The sequence below is a fragment of the Leuciscus leuciscus genome (assembly GCF_965113295.1).
Source record: "Leuciscus leuciscus genome assembly, chromosome: 19".
NCBI lineage: Eukaryota > Metazoa > Chordata > Actinopteri > Cypriniformes > Leuciscidae > Leuciscus > Leuciscus leuciscus.
The window spans coordinates 18,364,586-18,389,211 of NC_138743.1; the positions used below are offsets into that span (position 1 = coordinate 18,364,586).

At 38.7% G+C, this 24,626-nt stretch overlaps 1 protein-coding gene across 1 annotated transcript in view; it reads right to left on the reverse strand.

Annotated features, from left to right (window-relative positions):
* The window catches only part of LOC309481669 (exostosin-1), a 429,414-nt gene that overhangs the window by 21,386 nt on the left and 383,402 nt on the right, over positions 1 to 24,626 (reverse strand). The window contains exons 9-10 of the mRNA XM_082146683.1: positions 15,531 to 15,620; positions 410 to 570 (exon numbers count right to left, since the gene is read on the reverse strand). Of these exons, the coding sequence (XP_082002809.1) occupies positions 410 to 570; positions 15,531 to 15,620 (251 nt within the window). The remainder of the gene's footprint in view (positions 1 to 409; positions 571 to 15,530; positions 15,621 to 24,626) is intronic.

The following is a 24,626-nucleotide window of genomic DNA, read 5'->3' on the forward strand; positions in this document are numbered from 1 at the left end:
TTTCTTTGCTTGACCAATTTGCTCATATGTAAATCAGTGACATTGTTTGCCACCACTAGTGCTTTATTGTTACCAGTGGTCTTTTAAATTATTTATGATCAATAAAGATCTATTTTGTACGTATCCACGCCTCAGTATTTTGTGACTGTGGGAAGGAGATCAAACTTGTGTGCCCTTAATTGGTGTTTCCCCAGCTAGTTTAATGCTGGGGTGGCGTAGTCGTTACTTGCTATAGCTCTGTAAATGAGAGCGCCCCCCCTCGATTTGCCACACCAAGTTAAAATGCAACTACATATGATTGTTGAAATGTAAAAAAAATAAAATAAATAAAATAAAACCCAGAATAAAACAGAAAAAAATACATCTTTAGGTCAGTTTTGTCTGTGTTGTATTGTTCTCTGGAGATTACCTGTGGTAGAACGCAGCTCCTGTGAGCACCATGGAGTATTCATTGGTCCATTTAGAAGTATAACCCCACCTCCCCTTCCCACTGTCCCAGTAATGGCTGCGTGCTGGGTAGCCTACAATACGATCTGGAAAACTTTGCCATACAGTGAAGGCAAATTCCACCTGCAAACACAGAGAAGTGCACAATTTAGATTACAAAAGTTCTGAAATAAACTAAAGTAAATAAAGAAGTTTCATTTTTGGTTTTCTTTTAAGAACGAAGACATAATGTTCCTGTCCATTATCTCTTCCGACTTAAGATAAAAACAAAGTGAACACACTGCTTAAGAAACTCATCAGAGGAGATTAAAGAAGTAGAATTAACAAAAGCAACATTTGCTCTCTTGATAGTCTGTTGAAAGAACTGTCATGGGCTAACTTCCAGTGAGATAAATGATCAAAAGAGCCAATGGGAGTTAAAAGAGAACAAGCCTTTTTTAACTCATCTCTTTATTTATAGCCTTGGATTTTCTAATGCCTTCAGACATGCTTCAACGTCAACACAACTGACTTGTCGGCATGCAGGGGATGAGAGCCATTCTTGCTCTGTCAAAGTCAGCGTGCGCACATATTAAAAAATGAACCCTCAAATCAGAAGAAAAGGTTGCAAACGTCTCCCTTAATGTTACAATAGATTAATCGCTGCATTAGTCGTAGACTCTGAGCTAGATTTATGACATCATGCAAATAACATGGCCATAAGGAATTACGGCTTTAAGGCGCACCATTCCAGCAATGCATTGTGGGTGACACAATGAAATTTGCTGCATTTATTATGTGTACTGGACCTTGATTATGGATCTGAGTGAGTGGGAAAGATGAATGGCAGATAGAATCATGGCTGCTTTTTTCAAGAAGAACGGCACTCTATTATAATGAATGTAACTAATTGTCTAAAACAATTTTGTTTTGTGAAATTTGTGCCAAAACAAAAAAGGTCAATACTGAAATGATGCATTAAGCATCACTCACACAGGAGTCACTTTCAAATCAAGACAAAAATGACATGGGGGAAAAAAAGTTACGAATTCGTTTCCACAACATATTATTTTGTTCCCTTTTTTTAGGTCAACTTGGCCATGCTGTACTAATTAATTCCTTTGTTTTAGTCAATTAATATGTCGTTAGAAACATATTTTTTATTGTAGCCATGATATTTATTTTTTTCCCTCATATGTCATGTGCAAGGCCCCATAGATTTATGTTGGTAAACATGGTAAACACAACACACCTACCCGGTTTTACACCTACTATTTATACATACAGGTATAAATAGGATCGGCATTACTAACTTCATTCATGTTTTTCTGAGGAGGGAGGTTCAGGGCTGTGGCAGGGGGGACGTAACATCTCCATTCACTCCTTTAGGGAAAGGGGGTTGCATTAGTAACCTAGACTCTCCTATTCAGTCAGTCACGTTCGACGGTACATCGAACTGACGTCATAGGGTCCCTATGGAAAAGCGCCATAGCTACTGAACTGTGGTGCGAGTGTTGGAGACGCAGATGCTGGTAAGCTTCCGTGTACCCTTTTGGCAACTGCTCTCACTATGTCGTAACATACCCAGCGCCCCATGTAAGCCCAAGGAGGTAGTCATCCATACCGAAGGGGACGGAATGGACAGGGTTTACTCTGGGGATGGTCGAAGATGCTCTTCCTACCCCAGGCAAGAGTGCATTGGAGCTCAATTCCCTATTGTTTTTCAGCCATGACCACAACGCTGGGGAAGCGTGTCCAATCCAAAAGGAGGGGAACAATACGAAGACCACACCCGGCCCAAAGGGAGTAAACGTGTGGAGGTTACACATAGGGACTGACCCGTGGGGCAGTGCTACATATGGAAGATCTCTGCGGTAGGTCCTACCTAGCCAGGGAGGGCTACTACCGGTGGAGAGACAGGGCAGAGCAGAACCACACAGGGAAAGACACGGTTTTACCATCAGGGGAATGCCAAGGCGATGGTATCCACTATCTAGTTGGCCAACCTCTGTTTGGAGACAGCCTTTGTCTTCTCATGGCCGACCAAGGGCTGAATGTTTGGTGACAGCTCGGTGTGATAGCCTCATATGCATCAATCCGAGCACCGTGCCATATGCCCCAGGAGCCTCTAAAATTGTTTCAGTGGAACCGCTGTTCAGGCAGTTCTGCACCAACTGTGCGCGCTCGTTGGTGAAACATGCTGTCATAATGACAGAGTCCCACTCCACACAGAGAAAAGAGATGCTCTGCATGGGGGAGAGCTTGCTCTTTTCCCAGTTGACCCGAAGCCTCAAATGGCTAAGGGGCCTGAGCACCAGGTTCCTGTGTTCGCATAACTGATCCCAAGACTGGGCCAGAATGAGCCAGTTGTCGAGATAGTTGAGGTTGCGAATGTCCACCTCCCTGACTGGGGCAAGACATGGAAGAATCAAGACATGGAAGTACGCATCCTTCAGGTTGATCCCTGCAAACCAATCCTGGGAGTGAATGCACATGAGATCTGTGTGAGCATCTTGAATGGGAGCCTGTGAAGGGCCCGATTCAAGACACGCAGATCAAAGATTAGCCATAACCCCCCGCCTTTCTTGGGTACAATGAAGTACAAACTGTAAAATCCTGACTTCATCTCGCTAGGAGGACTGCAATATCCGCTCGCAGGAGAGGGGTGTCCTTGCCTGCCACCGAGGTAAACAGGGCGCTATATGTATATATGGACGCTGAACCTGGTGGGAAGCCCGGCGAACTGAATCGCATAGCCGAGTCTGATTGTGCGAATGAGCCAACGGGAAGGACTAGCCAAGCTCCCAAGCTCTTTACGAGTGGTACCAAAGGGCCGGGTGGAGAATCTTTAGTTCCGTTTTATTTCTGTTCTTCCGAGCAGGCGAACAGGCTGGGGGCCAGCCCGTGGCATCTTGGTGGCAGAGTCACACCGGCAGGATGTGCTTTATGGCCTCCGTCTGCTTCTGGACTGCCGAGAACTGTTGGGCAAAGGCCGAAGAGGAAAGCTAATTTTGTCAGCGTCCTTCATCTCAGCCAGGTCCAATCATAGTTGATGTTCCTGGCCCACCAGAGTGGACATCTTCTGGCTGAGGGTCCGGCTTGCAAATCTCACTGGCCAATGTTCATTGGCTCATTTTGTTACCACTTGGAGGTGATTGGATGTAACGTTGAACGTTACTGACTGAATGGGAACTATAGCTTTCTAAGTTTAAGTCGTGATAAAACAGGTACAACAGATCTTTTCTTTCATATTGTGACGTACATCCAAATGAAACATTGTCGTAAAAGAAAAAAGGTATGGTGGGGAATTGGTTCAATCCATCGGTTGTTGATTGGATGGAGGCGGATCTGAATGCAAGTTTAGAGTCAATTGCATGAAAGGGCTGGAGTGAGTAATTGGTCACATGAATTTGGTGGCTCAGATGATTGACTTAATTTCTATTATTATTTTTTAAAAACACTCTCCAAAACTTGAGTTCCCACAAGAAAAATTGGGGATCCAATTGAGATGAATGGGAATGCTTACATTTGTGGCAAGCGCACATACAGTCAGATGTGCAATAAAGACAAAATGGGAAAACAAACATACAATAGATGAAGACACAAATTCACCTGCGGAAATAAGCACACAGTAGATTAATGCTGTAATTTATATTACTCTGTCATTGTACTATAACAATTATTACCCTTTCAGGTCAATTCTTCAGGCCATTAACTGCAGCACAGACATCATAACCCATGGGCTCTGCTATGCCGCTGTTACACCACACATGTACCTACAGTCTAATGATGCTTGACGCACAAGAAAAACTCAACCCCTATATTACATTTCCCATTTTAATAAGCTAGTTAATGAGTTGAAACAATGCAATTATCAATTCCGTGGAGCCATAGCGCTGCACAGTCTTAAAAAAAATTAAACTGCTACTGCTAAATATGCCATATTCTCACAATCTCAGCACTATTCAATTAAAACCCTCTCAAACGCTTAAAGGGCAATTACTGTGGCAGATTACTGTGCGAAACGAGTAGAAGCTTCTTTCCAAATGTTGCTGGATTTGTCTAAAGCCACAAGAGCTTCCTCACTGAAACTGAGACTCATTAAACTTTTGTAATACGGGTTCTGTAATCTTGTACCACTATAGAAGTTAAGTGGATATTCTGGCCAGGCAGAGGTAAAGATGTACTAGCTGCAGTTAATAAAACATCAGTTTGTTGAATTATGAAGAGCAGGTTTCAAACACACACTGAGCTTCGCCACATGTAATGAACTTGAGAAATTAGAAGCTTTCTACATCTGATTGGAGGAATTCTCCCCGTTTGCAACACTGAAATGGAATAATATCTTACAACAACATCGAATTTTTATAGGACTATTATACCATTTTCATACATGTATATGTGACCCTGGACCACAAAATCAGTCTTATGTGTAATTTTTGTTAAATTGAGATTTATACATCATCTGAAAGCTGAATACATAATCTTTCCATTGATATTAGGTTTGTTAGGATATTACAATATTTGGCCTAGATACAACTATTTGAAAATCTGGAAACTGAGGGTGCAGAAATATTGAGAAAATCGCCTTTAAAGTTGTCCATTTATATAGGCAATTGTGCTGCATCCACTCACATTTTTTAATATATATATATATATATATATATATATATATATATATATATATATATATATATATATATATATATATATAAGGTGGGAAATTTACAAAATATCTTCATGGATCATGATCTTTACTTAATATCCTGATGATTTTTGGCATAAAAGAAAAATCGATAATTATGACCCATACAATGTTTTGTTGGCTATTGCCACAAATATACCCGTGCGACTTAAGACTGGTTTTGTGATCCAGGGTCATATGAAAAGCTTATAAGTTGTGCCACTGAGTCTAATAGTGATAGTGAGCTTTGCATTCAAATGTAGGAAATTCATTCATATGGTACAACTTACCCCACAGCTTCTGGCACATTATATATATAATAATTAATGATTAACCTTTACTTTTGACTAATGGTTTTATACATTTGCAATTTACCAACATAATTAAACATTTACACATAGATACATTTACTTTGACAAATCAAATGTTTCCTGCCATTTACAAAACAACAACAAAAAAAAGTTAATCACTTTTCTCAACTACTGGCAGGTGTATATGAAGGGATCTTTGTAATTGTATGGCCACATGATAAACAATTCTGTCTCATACAAGGTTTACAGTTGTATTGCAACGATGAAGCAACGGAGTGGAGATAATCCACATGCAAGCACTACTTTAATGAAACAAACAGGTAATCCAGGGCGAACAATGGAACAAGAAACAGCAAACAGCTACAACGAACGACAAACAACAACTGAAGCACAGAGGTTTAAATACACAGACAAACAAGCTGAACAAGATAACAAGGGTGCAGGGCTAATTAGAAACACCTGGAGAGACTAATAAACAAGAAAAACTACAAAGGACTACAAAACATGGCACAGAACAGGAAATAACAAAAGTCCACACAAGACAGGAATCATGACATAGCCCCCCACTTAAGGAGCGGATTCCAGACGCTCCTCAGGAAACAGTCCAGGAGGGTGGTGGAGCGGAGGCGGACCCAGGGGAGGGATGGAGGGCCAGGCCCGTGGAGCGGAAGAGGACCTGGAGACTGCAGCAGGACGGGCAGCCAGGGCGGACCAGACAGTTCGGGCGGCCTCCATGGTCTTATCAAGGGACACACTGCCCCTCCATGGTCCTATCAAGGGACACACTGCCATAATGGGATTATGCTCAGGAACATGCACCGGCCCGGGAACAGACAGTGTGGCGGCGGCCATCTCTGCTGAGGGCTCAGGTTCAGACGTGGCAGCGGCCATCTTGTCCGGAGACACTAGGTGTTTCTCAATGTCAAGGATACTTCCTTGGCAGGACTGGTCCTTCCAAGTCACTTCCTTCAGAGGCTAGGCGAGGCTCCTCTTTAGCATTCGGAGAGAACACGTTTTTCAACGGCTCTGGAACAGGCTAGCAAGTGCACGTCATTGCGTCGTTACGTCAGTGAAAATGAAAAACAGAGCGTTGCTATGGACGCAGTTCTGTTCACTCAGGCAATATAATCGTTTTTAAATCAATAAACTCCTTTTTAATCATATTGATTCTTTGACTGTCAAGTGTGTTTAAACAGTGCGGATCAATTTGACCCATAACATAATGGATGTATTTTTTTTTTTTTAAACAAATGTTTGGTAACATAAATATACTTACATTTGAAAGCATATTGCGCCGTTAACGCTCCGACTCCGTTAACGTCCGACATTTAGAATTTTTTGGAAAAAGATATCAAAGCTGCGCGCATAGGATTGTGGGTGATTTGAGAGCGCGAAGAGCGCGAAGGCTACACATATGCATCCTTTCCTGTATATGGGTATTTTTCGAATGAAGGACTCAGTCCTTGGTTGAAATTCCGAGGATCCTCGACATTGGAACAGTCCTTCGACGGATGTCGATGACGTAGCATCCTCGAAATTCTGGCTTCCGAGGATCCTTCCTTGACATTGAGAAACGGCTACTGACTCGGCGGCGGCCATCTTGTCCGGAGACACTGGCTCGGCAGACGTGACGTGAATGGTCTCTGGATCGGCGGACGTGACGGACCAGACAATTCTGGCGGCCAGGGCGGCACGGCCTCCATGGTCCTATCAAGGGACACACTGCCATAATGGGATTATGCTCAGGAACACACACCAGGAACAGGAACAGACACCAGCTTGGGAACAGACAGCGTGGCGGCAGCCATCTCTGCTGAGGGCTCAGGTTCAGGTGTGGCAGCGGCCATCTCTGCTGAGGGCTCAGGCGACGTGGCTGCGGCCATCTTGTCCAGAGACACTGGCTCGGCGGCGGCCATCTTGTTCGGAGACACTGGCTCAGCGGACGTGACGTGGACAGTCTCTGGATCGGCGGACGTGACATGAACGGTCTCTGGATCGGCAGGGCTGACGTGAAGCAGCTCAGGAACGGCAGGGCTGACGTGAAGAGACTCAGGTTTGGCATGCATGACGTGAAGAGACTCAGGTTTGGCAGACGCCAAACTCACAGAAAAAGTTAAGCCACTCAGTTGCAGGGCCAAGTCAATATACTGTTTCAGAGTCCAGCTAGGGTCACACAATGGCATTAGGTAGCTAAGCGGTTCAGATAGTCCTCCCCAAAAAAATATCATCAAGCATAACTCTTCCATGCAAGTCTGGTGAGCAAGCTCCAAAAAGTCAACTAGTGATGTGACATTTGAACCGAGGCATCGGAGCTTGTGTCGAGAAAAAATGGGCGTGCCAGATGAAGCCGCGATTCGAGGCTTGTGTTGTTAACGTGAAAATCACGAGACTAATGACAAACGAGGCCTCGGTTTGTGTGGATACGTCATCGGTTCGGTCCGAGTGTCGCTTCCGGATAAAAGGCGGTTCGAAACTCGCGCCACCTTGTGGGTGTTGTCAGGAGTAGTAGAAGCAGTTGTACTAGAGTCAGAGAGTTAGATAACTATCATTGTCATTGTCGTTATTGTGTGATAGATGTGTTAGGGCTGTATATTATTACATTATCAGGTTAGAATAGTTATAGTATATTGTTATTATTAATTATAGTAGCTATATTATAGTCTTGTTATATTAATTAGATAAGATTATTTGGATTGCTCTGGATTTTTGGATCTGGACTGGACTGCTTTTGGATTTGGATTGCCCTTTTGGATTTGTTTGCTTTTGTGACCTCTTCCTTTTTCCTGGAAATGGAGCCAGCAAGGAAGAGGAAATCCTCCCCTGTCTGGGCTCAACAGAAGCATCAGTATCCTCATTTATACCAGCTGGCACTGGCATGTTCCCCTGCATCCTCTGTTCCTTGTGAAAGGATCTTTTCCAAGGCTGGAGAGATTTTGTCCGAAAAGAGGAATCGTCTAAACCCCAACACACTTGAAATAATTCTGTTTCTCAATAAAAATCTATTGTAATCCTTCCTTCCAGACTATTCTGTTGCAGTTTAATTTATTACACTCCCTCCAACATAAGCACGGCACTCAACACAGTGTCACTGTTGCTGTTCATACTGTCACTATCCAAACAATTTATGAATAATTAATTAACTGTGTGTGACTCTGCACTAGTATTGTCATGATACCAAAATTATTGTTTCGATACCGATACCAAGTCAAGTATTGCGATTTCGATACTTTTTCGATACTTTTCCTGAAAAGGGAGAAACACTCTCAAATATCATTGCTGTGCTTTATTTTAAAACCGGGACAACATACTAATCATATAACACACTAATATGAACATATGAACAGCAGATATATTAAACATTTGAACAAAATATGAAATATAAAAATATAAAAAATTAATTAGAGCAATGACATTCAAGGTAATTTTTTAAAATAAATTTAGCAGCATTATCTCATTTATCATAAGAAACATAAGAGCTTTATCTTGATTCTGAACTTTGAATAAAAATACGAACAGCGATTATATTAAACAATGTTTAATATTGGTAACATATGATAAGCCTCATTGGTGATATATTTGACATGTGGGGAGAGAGTTGTGGAAGGCCTATACTTCATGTTAAACAAATATATAGCAGCAAAGACAACGTCGGCAGTGTTGACGGCAAAATAGGCTACAGAATAATTCGTTCTGTATTGACAGGTGCAATATTTGAAAATCAATAAAAAAAATTAAAATTACATTTATATTGTATTTATGTCAAAACTTTCAAACATCAAAATGTCATTTATTAATATGTATTCGTGTCAAAATGACATAGAAACATCTTTTCCTATTCTATTTTGTCTGGAAACGCTTCCAACACGCTTGCGTGTCGCGTGAAAAATAGGCGTCGGTTCTATTTCTAGCATACACGCGTTTTCCGCGCGGCTCGAGCTGCGCCCAGACGCGTGTGTCACGCAGCCAGTTAACATAAAAACGGACATGACACGCAGCCAGTGTGTCGCCGGCCTTACAAATCTGGAACGCGGTCATTCTTAGAAGTATCGATACTAATAAATTAAGGAATCGTGACGTTTTTAATTTCCGATTTACTTTTGAAGTATCGGTGCACCGTGCAACAGAGAAAGGTAGGCAACGTACTTCCATATGTCACTCCTCGCGTCATCTTTTTCTACGAGTCGTGGACCACTTGTGCTCGCACATGCAGCCATCTCGCTGTAGTGTTTTGTCACATGACACTGACAGCGGCAGGTTCTTTGCTGCGTGCATCAGGAAAAAAACACAGACGTCCATAGGGAGGCGTTTTTTTAAGTTTTTTTTTTTAAAGTATCGATACTGATAAATTTAGGTATCGTGACGTTTTTAATTTCCGAGTATCGCGATACTTTTGAAGTATCGGTACACCGTGTAACACTACTCTGCACAAGTAAATTCAGAAAGATACATATTTTATATTATACACAGGTAATGGACAAATGTCTGCTCATGTCTTTTTATTATTGCAAATGAAAGGTTACAGACATTAACAGTGAGTACAAAATAAACAAATAAATAGTTTTATTTATAAAAATATTTTTTATAAAAAATATATTTTGTATAAAATGGGGGGGGGTTATTTCTTTGCACAGTAGCTAGGTGTCACTAGTGAGCAATGCTGAATGAAGCTTCGAGTAATGAACCTTTGGCTGAAGCAATGGGCTGCGAGGTTTCAGTGGTTCAGGAAGCCTCATTTTGCCATCACTAAAGTCAACCACGTACTTCTTGATGGTTCGATCTCCTTGACAGAGAAGCATAATTTGTGCTGCTGGATTCATCTTTGGTCGGTCGTTCTGTAACGTTGAGGCAAGGACAGAGCGGAGAGAGAATCCACATGCAAGAACTACTTTAATGAAACAAACAGGCAATCCAGGGCAAACAACGGAACTCAGGACAGGAACAAGAAACAGCTACAATGACCAACAAACAACAACTGAAGCACAGAGGTTTAAATACACAGGCAAACAAGCTAAACAAGATAACAAGGGGGCGGGGCTAATTAGAAACACCTGGAGAGACTAATAAACAAGAAAAACTACAAAGGACTACAAAACATGGCACAGAACAGGAAATAACAAAAGTCCACACAAGACAAGAGGAACACAAGACAGGAATCATGACATGTATAAATCTAAATAATTTTTATCTTTCTTTCCTTAAACTTCCCCCTGGAATTAGGATAGTGTCAGAGAGTCGTGATTTTGCTAACTTCTACTGTTGGATGATTCAACATAATAGGACTTGCACCATCAGAGGATCAACACAATCTTTCAAGATCCAACTGCAATGTACATTCCCTAACAAGATTAATTCCCACATTGTTTTTCTCCAACCCCTGCCTAGGAATTTACAAACAAGCTTCATATTCCCATAGACTCTGCCAGGAAAGCTGGCCAAAAAATGTGTTTCTTTTGTTTTTACCTAGAAAATTCCCTACACCCTGTAAACTGCAAAGGGAGAATTATCCTTGCATTGCCAAAACAAATCCTTTCTGGCCTTTGGATCATCTCAGCCTTAATCAAACTTAGACATACGACACTCTAATCATCACAGCACCCTGTCTGTCTGAGAATAAATAAATCCCAGAATACTTCACATTGCCTGAAACATCTTTGCCAGATGGTGCAGCCATGTTTTGTGAATTGGCACTGCAGCCAGACTGATTTGCATATCACAGCTCGAGGAATGATAGTTGTTTAACATTTATAATCCTTTTAAATAATAATCACTCCAGATTTGGCCAATTTGCTGGAAAACTGGAATATCATTCAGGTCTTTGAAACATTAAACTATTCTGTGTCACTTTATTTCTATATAGACATATAGATAAGTAACTTTGCCACTACATGTCAACTAACTCTGAGTATTCCACTGATAAAAATTATTCTGCGGTGAAGTAAATACTACAGAAAAACAAATGCAATTTCAAACCTGAATAAGTCAGTTCCGGCAATAATTTAAAAAAGTATACATTCTATATTAGTACTCAATTTAAGCTTGTAGAAATTAAAGCGTAAATATCAACGTTATAAAATTAAGAAAACTGACTCAACTTTCTGATACTGGTGTTGCTATCATGCAATGCATTTCCCACTGTTTTCCAGCTGTTTTACACTGTTTTATCATTGCTTTATTTGTTAGGTTTAGAAACTTGCTGTTTTGTGACATCTGGAGTTAATTTTCTACTCAAAATGAGCCATTCATTTTCAAAGATGATTTCAAACGTGATTTCACCAAGTACCACATGTTCCTGGATCAACATCTTTGTTGATCCTGGAACAACTTGCCAATCAACCAATCAGATTTGAGGGACAAGTTTACAGTTTATGTCAAGTTTAGGCTTAGAACCAAAATCACGGTGACCTTGTGTACTGTGTACCAAGTATTGCGATCTCTGTGTTTGAGTAGGTACAGAATTACTTCTATTATGTAGATATGTTGTCCACACAATATCTACTGTATTATTTACTTAGTTTTTTTTTTTTAAAGCATATACTTAAATGGCATGGCTTAATTGAGTGTTATATTGTTTGAGTAAAATGTACTTGAAACAGAGTATTGCGAAGTAAACTTCAACTAAGTCAAAATTACTCAACAAACTTTAAATGACCAAGCTAGAGTTTCTTATTTTCTTTGTTAATTTTACTTAACTTAGTTAAGTAGATTTTTCTTAATTCCATATCTGAATTTTACGTAAAAATATGCTTGCTAAAACGTGCAAAAGAAAAAATTAATTTTACTTCATCAATCAAAACTAACTTTAGCTGGACAATAACTTTATCCTAGAGCTGCTGTAAAGCCAAAACAATCTTTGTTACTGTAATATTCTTATTATCACTGTAAAGCTGCTTTGAAACAATTCATATTGTTAAAAGCGCTATATAAATGAAGGTGACTTGACTTGATTTGACTTATTGTAAAAGAAATTCAATGTAGTAGACGGTCTGCTTACATCTACTAACACTTTATTTTGATGCTCCCCAATAGACATTTTACTGTCTGGAAGTAACTTTGCAAGCAGTCAACTTATTCAACTAACCCTAACCTAAAAGTCTACTAATACTAAGTCAATGATGTCTTTTCCAAGCAAAGAACAGCTCATTTGAATGCAAATTAGGCAATTTGCATTGAGCTATTACCAACAAATGAACCCAGTTGGTAAATGAAATTGGTTTAGGCTATCTCTAAAATAAATGTTTAAGTGCACTTTCTAGCGATCATGGCAGTGGTAGCAAGGTGAGGAAATTGCTAGTGCCAAAAGGGATCATTTGAACAAGAAGTTTGTTGTTTCATAAATTGAGACTAAAAATGAGATTATTATTAAATGAGACTTATAGAATTATAGGCTACTATTTATTTATGTTTGTATCGATATCATGTGTCTGTTCAACATAATTTCTTTAGTAAATCGGGTGCTGAACCAATACATTTTATCATGGTGCAATTCATTCTTTGTGAATCTGCCCTTACAATTTTTTATTAAACAGGAATTTAAACCAGTTTAAATTGGCTGATTATTTAAAGCAAGAGTCAATTACATTAAAACACTTTTGTGACATGTTAGGAGCATGTTAGAATTAAGTTATTTGATGATTATTTTCACATCATGGTCAGTGTAAATACTGGGCTTTCCTCAAATATGATGTCAAACATGTCCCTTGACTTTTCAGTTACCAAAAAGATTTAAATATTAAAGAAACTAAATGACAAATCAGACACAGTGTGAAACTGGGTCACAGTGCAAAACACAATGAAACATAACATAACTGACAAACTCCAAATAAAATCTATCATTCTATATAAAAAAACAAAAACAAAAACAAAAAACACTTTATTAAACAATATAAAATGCACTCTATATTGTCATGAACATTAAAAATGATGAGGTTGTAAAAAATATTTTTAAATGAAAGAAATTCTAATTAAAATAATTATTTATTTGAATAAAAAACTGTTTAAATTAAATAACAAAAAATGCTTGACTCTATTCTCTTGTATTGCTTTCTTTAAAAACATACCTGAAAAAAATTATAATTCTGAAATAATTTATACAAATATTGACTTATTTGTATTTTTTTATTGTTAATGAGTAAAATACTAAAAGAAAAAAAGAAAAAGTACCGTACTTCAGGGTCAAGTTCAGTGTACATGGGAAAAATATTAAAAGCATTAAGTAAAAAATTCACCATATTTTGAAAATGACCCAGGCCTGCCTCTCACCAGGATCAGGATACAGATACATACCAACATCTTTTTGTAAGTTTGGACATCAGAGTAGAGATTGCCTCTTTCTCTTTCTCTCTCTTTCTCTTTTCTTTGTCTAGCACATATTTTTGTCTGATTAAATTATACAGCTGAGAGAAATTAAAAATGAGCCCAGCAGGCTGCTGATGCTGCAGTGTGCAAATATCATCTCTTCTCTCAGGGAAAATGAAGACAGAGAATTGACATTAACAAAGTGCAGTACAAACACAAAATATGCCAGCAATGGACAATACATGCAGCATCACAAATACCACTGAATAAAAGAGAATATAATGAGGTGGGAAAAAAAAAAAGACAGGACAGAGGGAGTAAACTGACGCTACGTTTACTAGTGCGTTTTCGTTTTAAAACCCCAAACTTTTGCTACGGTTATGCCTAGCGTCCACAATACTCCGGAGTTTTCAAACCTTAAAAACTGAGACTTTTGGAAACGCTGCAGACCTCGTTTTAGTTTAGTTGCGTTTCAGACGGACCAAAACGGAGACTTCTGGATCATTGCGTATCCTTCCCTGATTCGTCAAGCCCATGACCATTACCAAAGTCAAGTCATTTCACTCGGCGGCCATGTTTGAAACACCTCTCGGACAGCTCTTATGTTTTTGAATGGGGAAACATCAAATTCTCCAAAACTGTTCACCAAGCTTACGTTTAAATTTCATATTTGAAATTACCAATGAAATTTGAAAATAAATTTTTCAGGCTGGATCAAGCTGATGCGCATACGCAGTGGAAACGCACCTGACAGTTTATATAGTAACCGGAGCTTCTAACGGCAGCTGCAGTGACGCGATTACTTTAATAATCGGTGATTGGCTTTTATTTAGAAGGCGGGACTTATTCCACCATATTGAGCGTTGCACTTTTCCCCATTTAAAACAATACGAGTGACGCGTCTTGTGTTATTCTATAGTCTTTGCCATTACGCTCCGGAAAAAAAACAACAATAACAGACCAGCCTCGGCAAACCGTGTAAACAATAACACGGAGACGGAACTGCAAGCTTTGCTGACTTTTTTTTTCCTTTTTAGAAGTTATTGTGCAGTAAAGCCGGGGACACATTTAATGACTGTAAGGCCGATTATGAATGTAATTCGATACGTACGACTGATCTTGCCAAAACGCGCCAGAGACAGTTGCGTTCAGTCCGTGTTCACAGTTGGTGTTTCAAATCCAGTCGTTGGAAACAGTCTGTAACTGTGTTCAGTTCAGTCTTAAAAATGTTTAAGCTAGTCGTTAAGTGTGTTTCCGGCATTACACTCTGCATATTTTAGGCTAATACTGCAGCTGACATGCGCAAGAGGCAAGCTATTACTAGAGTAATCATCAACTGTTTACATTGTACGTAATACAGTATTTGTATGCCCTTGCCCAAGTGTGCATGAATGGTCATGAGACATGCATGAGACATGTGGACCGAGATCTTTTCTGAAACGAGGTGCAAAAGTCGGTATGGACGACGATCGTTTTCATTTTAAAACACTGTGTGTCAAAACAAAACGCACTAGTGTGGACATAGCCTAAGAGAGTGAATGTTTATGTGTGAGAGAGAAAGAGACCATGAAGCCATTAGCTTGGCAACAAGCTAAAACTCCACTGAAATTAGTAGTTTACTTTGCAATTTATGTGAGAAGTGCAATTTCAAAATTATAATTATATTTTAATAATATTTCAATTTCAATTATAAAGTCAATTTTGTCACTTGATGAAGGTTTGGGATTCTGAATAACAGAAACATGAAGACCATACGATATTCCTTAACATTTTACTTAACCTTTATTGTAATGAATGAATGTGTGATTTCTCACCTCATTGGTGGACAGAACCGAGTCCTCATCCAGACTGAGAACTGCATCAGTTTTGATAGCTTGATGAGGGAAAAAACGGCCACTCATCGTCTGAGGGGAAACAGGAAGTGACATTAGTGATTCATAGATTTTCACCACAGGTTCTGGTTGAAATTATTTACAATTATTTTATTTATTTTTACTTTGCAGTACTTTTTAGTTTTTACACTGTTTAATAATGTATTTATTAATATAACTTTTCTTTGGCATCCTTGTCAATCTGTTTGTGTCTTATCTGTTCATCAAGGGAACGTCACAATAGTTGAACATCTGCCAGAACAATATGTTAATTTACACCTTGTGACTGGAAAAAGGACATAAAACATTAAAAGGGTGTAGTGAAACTTTTATGTCATTTGAGGTTATTGATCATCCACTTTAATGGTGGATTGCTAAATTTACTGTAACATGGACTGTAAATGTAACAATTCTAATTGTGTCCTCAAAGACACATAGTTTGTTCGCCAGTGCATTTGTGTCTGTATACCAGAGTCAATATTTGTATGTCTCAGGGTGACAATTGAGTGTGTCATTTGGCTCAAGAAATTACTATTTATTTTCTGCCAAATTCTAGGGTTAAACTTTAGACATTCTGTTGACTACAAATAATGGTAAACCTACATGTCAACTACCTCTCATAAGAGTTTTAGCTGAGTATTTATAGACTGTTAGGGATAGGGTTGGGGTTGGTAGGATAAGTTGACGTACTTACAGTCAGTATGTCTGATGGGGAACATCAAAATAAAGTGTTAGCAGATATTAAGCCAACAGTCTACAAATACTCTGATGACTGGTAGTTGACATAATAAGAATTTCTATATTCAGGTTCATAATTAATGTGAATAATGTATAATTAATTCTGAAGTGAAGGTCACAATAACCCACTAGTAATGACTCAAGAATAAGAAAATCCATCCAAAGGAATTGCTAATTATTTGGATCAGCATTCTAAGTGAAAAACATAATAACGCTCTAGTAATGACTGAAATATTGTAAGCTTTTGATGTGTTTGTATGGTTTTGGATAGTAATGAATGACTTAAGTGTTACTACATCCATCTAAAGGAATTACTAATTATTTGGATCAGTATTCTAAAGTGAACATCATGATAACTCTCTAGTAATGACGGAAGTTTTGGATAGTAATTCCTTCCGATTGATTTGGTTACACCTGAGTCATTACTATCCAAAATCTGAGACCCTTTTTTTTTTTTTTTTTTTTTTAGTTACGGCTGATCAGAGAATGACTGATTTCCAATCAAAAGTACTGAGAACAGTTTTTTTGCCATGGCAAATGGGATGTCAACAGGGTGTTGGATTTGGTCTTCAAAGTAGGGCTGGAACGATGCGTCAACATAATCAATTATGCCGATTACACACTGTTTATGTTCATCCCTAATCACATGTCATGTTTTACACAAAACACAACTCTAGAGCAGATGCTAATGGCTAGTATGGCAGCGCCGCTTAATATTAGCCTGCACATTTTCCAGACTCACAACTGCATTCAGTGACAGTATCAAAAATGGCGATGTCCATAACATTGCAAATTTTATCAAAAGTCGAGTCATGAGTTCATCCATCAAATATTTTAAACAACCAACAAGGACTTTAAATGCTTAGTAACCGCCCAACTTCAAAGATCTTACAGATTTTCTCTAGGGTCCTGTTAAAAGTCCAAGTCGTTGAAAGGTTGACTGACCGTAGAACACTGTCATAGCAAGTCATGTTTAGCGAAGAGTGCAACTTTGTGATATCAATGATAGAGAGCAGGAGGGCTATGTTTTCCCATCATTCCCTCTGTCAAGTCAAGTCAAGGCACCTTCATTTATATAGCTGTCATGATTCCTGTCTTGTGTACCCCTTGTCTTGTGTGGAATTTTATGTTATGTCCTGGTTTGTGCCATGTTTTGTAGTCCTCTGTAGTTTTTCTTGTTGATTAGCTCCTGATTGTTCCCAGGTGTGTCTTGTTTGCCTATCACCCCTTGTCTATATACCTCAGAGTTTCTCATGTTTTTTGTCTGGTGTTGTGCTTCTATGGATGTTACGTGTGTGCTTGTTGTCAGTTTTGTTTGCCAGTTTTGTTTGCCAGTTTTGTTTGCCTTCCTTTCCCATGTCTGTATTTTTCAGTTTTGCCTGGATTTACTTTTATTATGTTTGTTTGAATAAACGTTTACTGCATCTGGATCCTACTGAAAACAGCTACCGTAACAATAGTGATTTTTACAATACAGATTGTAGCTTTACAGTGATAACAGAAAATGAATGCAACAAAGACTGTTTTGGCTGTACATCAGCTCTAGAAGAAAGTCATTGTCTAGCTTAAAGGGATACTCCACCTCTGGAAAGATGAATGTGTATTTAAATTGGGTCATTTATGTAGAAGAAATGTGAAATTATTTTTGAATTTGGAGCTTTCTAGACTGAGAAAAGCCAGAAAATGTATTTTTGGCTCATGTGGATGAAAGACAACAACTCCCAGAATGCACTTGCTTCGCTGCTCTACGAGGCCACTCCCAAGCCACGCCTACCGGTTAGAGAGCAGTTGTAAACAATAAAGCTAACTAGTCTCCGTGAGTCTGCCCGGGTTTTTGAGATTGCATCGCACAAAATGTCTGGGATGCGTTCTACAGTCGCCATTCATTGTGTTTACTGTGGCGAACAGGACGAGACTAGGGCCGCGGGAGAACGACGCGAGGCCGGTGGCGTGATTACTGATGACCGACACCTGTGAGGCACTGGTCTCGTATCTCTCACGGAGGAGTGGGTATTTTCTTAGCAATGGTAAAACGCACATCAACCGATCACGCCACCGGCCTCGCGTCTTTCTCCCGCGGCCCTAGCCTCGTCCTGCTCGCCACAGTAAACATGATGAATGGCGACTGTAGAACGCAAAAGCGGTGGCGTGATTACTGATGAGCGTCTGTGAGACGCACCGGTCTCGTGGGCTATCTCTCACAGAGCAGCGGGTATTTTCTTAGCAATGGTAAAACGCACATCAACCGATCACTTGTTTAGCGTTCATGTAAACACTACATTCAGATTCACCAATCGGAATGAATTCAGTTAGATTGAAACAAAAGGTGTGCATGTAAACAATGAATGGCGACCGTAGAAAGCAAAGCCGAATCCCGGACATTTTGGACGATCTCGACGGCCGGACATGCAGGTTTCTGCCGGTGAAATCAAACGCACTGGCACTGATCTGTGATAGGTCTGTTTGCGCATTAGGTCCAACCCCCTATGGGCGGGTTTGAAAGGGTGGGAACTAGTGCTTGCAGTCTTAACAGAAATCCCCCCCTCTTACACTTCCTCCTACAATGACGCAAAATGACGATTTTAGCGTCATTGTAGGAGGAAGTGTAAAGAGGTAAATACAGATGTCTCTCGTCTCAGGGGAAAATGAGAAAATGTTGCACGACCATTCAATAGTATGACTGGGTTTCTAACATTGCAAAGCTTAATGCAAATGGGTGGAGTGTTCCTTTAAGTAAGTTTTTAATTGATTCATTTTCGTTGTAAAAAATCATTAGTTATTAACTTAGGGGCCGCTTGCACAAGACTGTTTTCAACTGAAAACAAAACATTTTTAATGCATTCTGGCCGTTCATTTACACGACAACAGCATTTTGGTGGCCTGAGAATGCAAACTTTGAAGTAGGTTTTGAAAGTGATACCGTTATCATCACCATGTAAACTTAAAAAAAGATGAATCTGTTAAAACGGCGACAGCATGCACATGCGTGTTACGTGTTTAGTCTATAAGCATGCGCATTTGAATATGTATATGCGTCAATCAGACTCAATAAGTCTATACCTCAACTCTAGGGAGTGGAAAAACTTTGGATCTTTAAAGATCAAAGTGGGCAATGCATACCAGGGCTGCATTTCTCAAAAGCATTATGAGCTAAATTTATATTTTGAGCATCGTGAGCTAATCCACTGGCGCCAATGGTTCAATGATCTACTTAGGCTTAAAATGCTTTTGAGAAATCCAGCCCAGAATGATCAAATGCTAATTTGTCAAAACAATGCCTGAATAGCTATTTGTTTATTGTTGAATATATCCAATAAGCTGCATGGACTTAGGCCCTGTTTTACACCTGGTATTAAGATGAGTTTTGGTCGATCGGATCACAAGTTGACGAGGGAGACACATACCCGTTTATATCTGGTGTTTTAATCCGTCTCTTTTGTGCTCTTTCAACCACTTCTGTCCTGATTTCTTCAAGGGGAAGGTCTATGGGTGGGCTTTGGGCTATATGGGCTTTTTCAGATCTTTCGACCTAATGGACGAAATAAGCTCAAGCAATATATATATGAGACAACGGAAGACTCTTGCACAGGACTCTTGCACAGAGACAACGGAAAAACATACGGAGATCATCATCTTTCGTTTCTGCTCTGACAGCCGCAAGATCACGCAGAACTCTGAGTGTGTGTTAGAAATAAGGAATGGCGAGAGAACATTGTGCTTGGTACGTTTTTCATCTTCAAACTTAGAAGACCAAACTTAGGTCTTCAACCGACAAAGTAAAAATCCCATCTGGCTAGCGCACTTCCCATAATGTTTACGTATTAGGTCAGTAGTAGGCGGTCTTTTGTGGCTGTTCGAACTCATTCGACCACATGAGTGTTTACACTACAAAAGCAATCTGTTCGAATGTGTTTTCGACTACCTCTGGAAGTGGTCGAAAGTGGACAAGCTCAAAAAGTTTTAGACTCCGTTTACACCTGTATTTAGCATCGCTCATGTGTGATCCGAGTGACCAAAACACATCTTAATGCCAGGTGTAAACAGGGCCTAACTGACATAAGCAGCAAAGGAAAGTTGTCTCTGTTGAAGACCAAGTTATTAGTCTTAATCTGGATCTTGACTCAAATTCTCCAAATAACCAACTGTGAGTCCAGCTGCCTTTAATTAACAGAACACTGTAGAAATGAACATTTAGTAGCGTAAAAATCACTGTTTCCCACAATCGATCCGCCACGCCATTAGGATGACACTGTTTTAATCCATTACAGTAAATGGAGGCTACAGGGGGGTTCAAACCTAATTAAACTATTGACTCTTCATTAATACCTCTGAATAATTAATAAAACTGTTCATGTGAAAAGAGTAACTCTACAAGTACCCCTGGTTCAGGAATGTATTCTCATCAACATAACAATCTCCGAACCACCAGAGGGGCTGATATAGATTCAGAGAAAAACAGGGAGTAGAATTAATTGACTGCTGAGTTTGTGTCATTAGTGAAGATCTTTAAAAGTGTACAAGCCAAGTAAATAATTAAAGTAATGAAAATGATATCATAATTTCATGTTATCCAGTAAATATAAAATTAAACAGTGAATCTATTTTACTTCTGGTGGTAAAAATAAGGCATATAAAACATACTTATTGTATTTTTGGTGTATTTAAAACATTCCCTGTCATATATAATTCCATTGTATGTGCATTATAAAAAATAAATGCTGTGAACCGAGCATATAATATATGCATATCACTGCATTTTTCATTCCGAGTCTTCCCTCATATATGTTCTGGAAAGGACTATGTAGTTATCTGGGAGGCCAGCTGTCTTTGTTGACACATGGCTCCTTCCACTGATATCACTCCTTTTCCCTCAAGACACGGTTTATTTAACTGTAAAGCTCACATAATCTTCCACAGGGACTGTCTGCCCTTTACTGTTTCCTCGCCTCTTCTCCTGCATTATATATATATATATATATATATATATATATATTATTTTTTTATTTTTATTGTAGAGATGGTCAATATTACATAATATTACATATTTTAAAAACAGACTAATAGTTTTGAAGAAGCCCTGAAACATTGGTTTGGTTTCAGGTTCACTTGATCCTAAACCAGACATGTTTCTTAGGGGTATTTACATAAAACATGTCGGGAACAAAGTTGGAGTGCAATGGAATGAAATGGAACAAAGGGGATAAACTTGTGACAGTATACAGCCAAAGACTTCATGGCATGGCAGCATTGCTGTAAGACACTTCCTTTTAACTTCCCTGAAAGGGTTTTCCTAAGCAAACAGTTAAAGCATGATATAATTTAGAATGCTAATTTAATCACCGCCACTTAAGAAAACTAAAATGCTAAAATCCAGTTTAGCCAGTGGCTTTCTTCACTGGTACCTCTATGCTGTGTGTATTTAAAATGTCATTATGATGCAAATGCTTCCTCTTTCTATGTAAATGTATTTAGTTTTTTTCCAACAAAAATCTGAGCAAAGCAGTGTTGGGGAGTAAATAAATAAAAGTAGCGACACTTAACTACAATTTTCAGTTGTATGACAGTAACAACAACTACCTCCAATGAGTAGCAGTGTAGCGCAACCAAACGCAACATCGCTTTTTTTAATGGCTGAGCTGAGGGAATAATCAAAGATGCTCACCAAAATGGTGGACACTCTTACGTAGTGGAATTAAAATGACTAATGCTGCGACTGAAATCAAATACTTCCCTACTATATAGTATGCGAAAAACAGTACACCAACAGAGTAGTATGTCCGAATACATACAGTTGTAATAAATAAAAAAAATAGTAGGTGAAAAGTCCCCGGATGACCTAATACTTCCGGCGAGGTTCTGAAGTTCAAATTCAAATGTAGTACTTAGACTGTGTGCAATTTCAGACGTAGAGTAAATCATTCTAGTGAAGTTGTTTGCTCGGATGGATCATTTAAATAAATAAAAATTCAAACAAGGTTTACAGATTTGAGTCCCTGTATTGTTACTTTTTTCAAGTTAATTCAAAGAACTCATCATAGACTACAGGAGAAAGAAAACAGAGATCCCACCATTAATCATCAGCGGGGACTGTGTGGAGAGGGTGGCAGACTTCCGCTTCCTGGGAGTCCACATTGAGGAGAGCCTATCCTGGAGCGTGAACACCTCTGAGCTGCTGAAAAAGGCCCAGAAGAGACTGTACTTCCTGAGAATACTCAGGAGGAATAACATCACACAAAGACTGCTGGTGTCCTTTTACCGTGCCTCCTTTGAGAGCATACTAACATACTGCATGTGCGTATGGTACACCAGCTGCACGGCGGCTCAGAGGAAAGCGCTCCAGAGGGTCATCAACACCGCCCAAAAAGAGAGGCTGCCCTCTCCCCACACTCAGGGCCGGCCCTGACCAATTTGCTGCCCTAGGCAAGATTTTACCTGGCGCCCCATGCATCACAGCCCATTTCACCCCGTCATTGTGTTCATGATTTAGCATATATATATATATATATATATATATATATATATATATATACACACACACACACACACACACACACACACACAAATACCAAGAGCATTACATAGCATTCAAGTCAAGTCCCCATTATCTTTTATAGCACGATTTACAATAAAGATTTAATGTGAACTTTGCTATTTTGAATAAACCTGTAAATAAATATCATTACTATGCCATAAAATGTACAGGCCAAAAGTTTGGACACATTACTATTTTTAATGTTTTTGAAAGAAATTTCTTCTGCTCATCAAGCCTGCATTTATTTGATCAAAAATACAGAAAAAAATTTAATATTGTGATCAGGGCCGGTTCTAGACATTAGGAGGCCCTAGGCAAAATTCATGTTGGAGGCCCCCCACCCCCAATAAAAAAACGCTTGAAACAAATATGATTCCTAACCTTTTTATTTATACAACATTTAATTTTAAAAGCAGTATATTTTTACTTACACAGTACATAAGTTTGGACACATTACTATTTTTAATGTTTTTGAAAGAAGTCTCTTATGCTCATCAAGCCTGGATTTATTTGATAAAAAATACAGAAAAATAATATAGTGAAATATTATTATGTGATGCAAAGCTGAATTTAGTGTCACGTGATCCTTCAGAAAACTTTATAATATTCAGATTTATTATCAAATGTTAGAAATGGTGCTTAAATGAGAAGTTCACTTTTAAAATGAAAATTCTGTCATCATATACTCACCCTCATGTTGTTTCAAACCTGTATGAATTTCTTTCTTCTGCTGAACAGAAAGGAAGATATCTAGAAGAATGTCAGTAACCAGACAGTTTTAGATACCATTGACTTCCATAGTAGGAAAAATATACTATGGAAGTCAATGGTATCTAAAACTGTCTGGTTACTGACATTCTTCTAAATATCTTCCTTTGTGTTCAGCAGAAGAAAGAAATTCATACAGGTTTGAAACAACATGAGGGTGAGTATATGATGACAGAATTTTCATTTTAAAAGTGAACTTCTCCTTTAATATTTATTTTATAACCTGTGATACTTTTTTTCAGGATTTTTGATTATTAAAAAGTTGTTTTAAAAAAGTCTTCACTATCACTTTTTATATATTTAACACATCCTTGCTGAATATTCCTGTTTTTTTCTGTATTTTTGATAAAATAAATGCAGACTTGTAGAGCATAATAATAAACTTCTTTCAAAAACATTAAAAATAGTAATGGGTCCAGACTTTTACCGGTAATGTATGTACATATTAATCAAACTTTATCTAAGGTAATCTCTTTTTTGTTTAATGAAGATGTTACTGTTGTTGTTGTTATTTTGCTGTTTTATTCAATTTATTCACAGTTCCAGAATCCCACTTCAGTAGATGAGCATAAGTGCTTTTATATTGCATTGCTACCTTAAATATGCTATACACAAATCAAGTGGAAGAGAAAGACACGATCGCTACTGAGCATAAAAAAATGTATAAACTGATATTATTGGCGTAATGTCAGGGTATAATCTAATCATCAGCAGAATTTAGAAGATAGACCCATAGATATGAGATCCTTTATTTGAAACATTTAAAAATGTTGTAGTGTGTTGGCTTTTTAACTTAGAATACAGACGTCTTGTCTTTTAATTTTGTAGCTTTTTTACTAGTCAGCTCCCGACGCGATGTTATTCATTGTAGGCTACGCGCAAATTCAAAGCGTCGCGTCTGGGCACGTTAATGACGCTCGCGCTCTTTTAAACTCGTAATAAAGCGGTGAATGATTTTTCCAGAAATGACGCTGATCTGCAGTACAAGTTTATATTTAGAA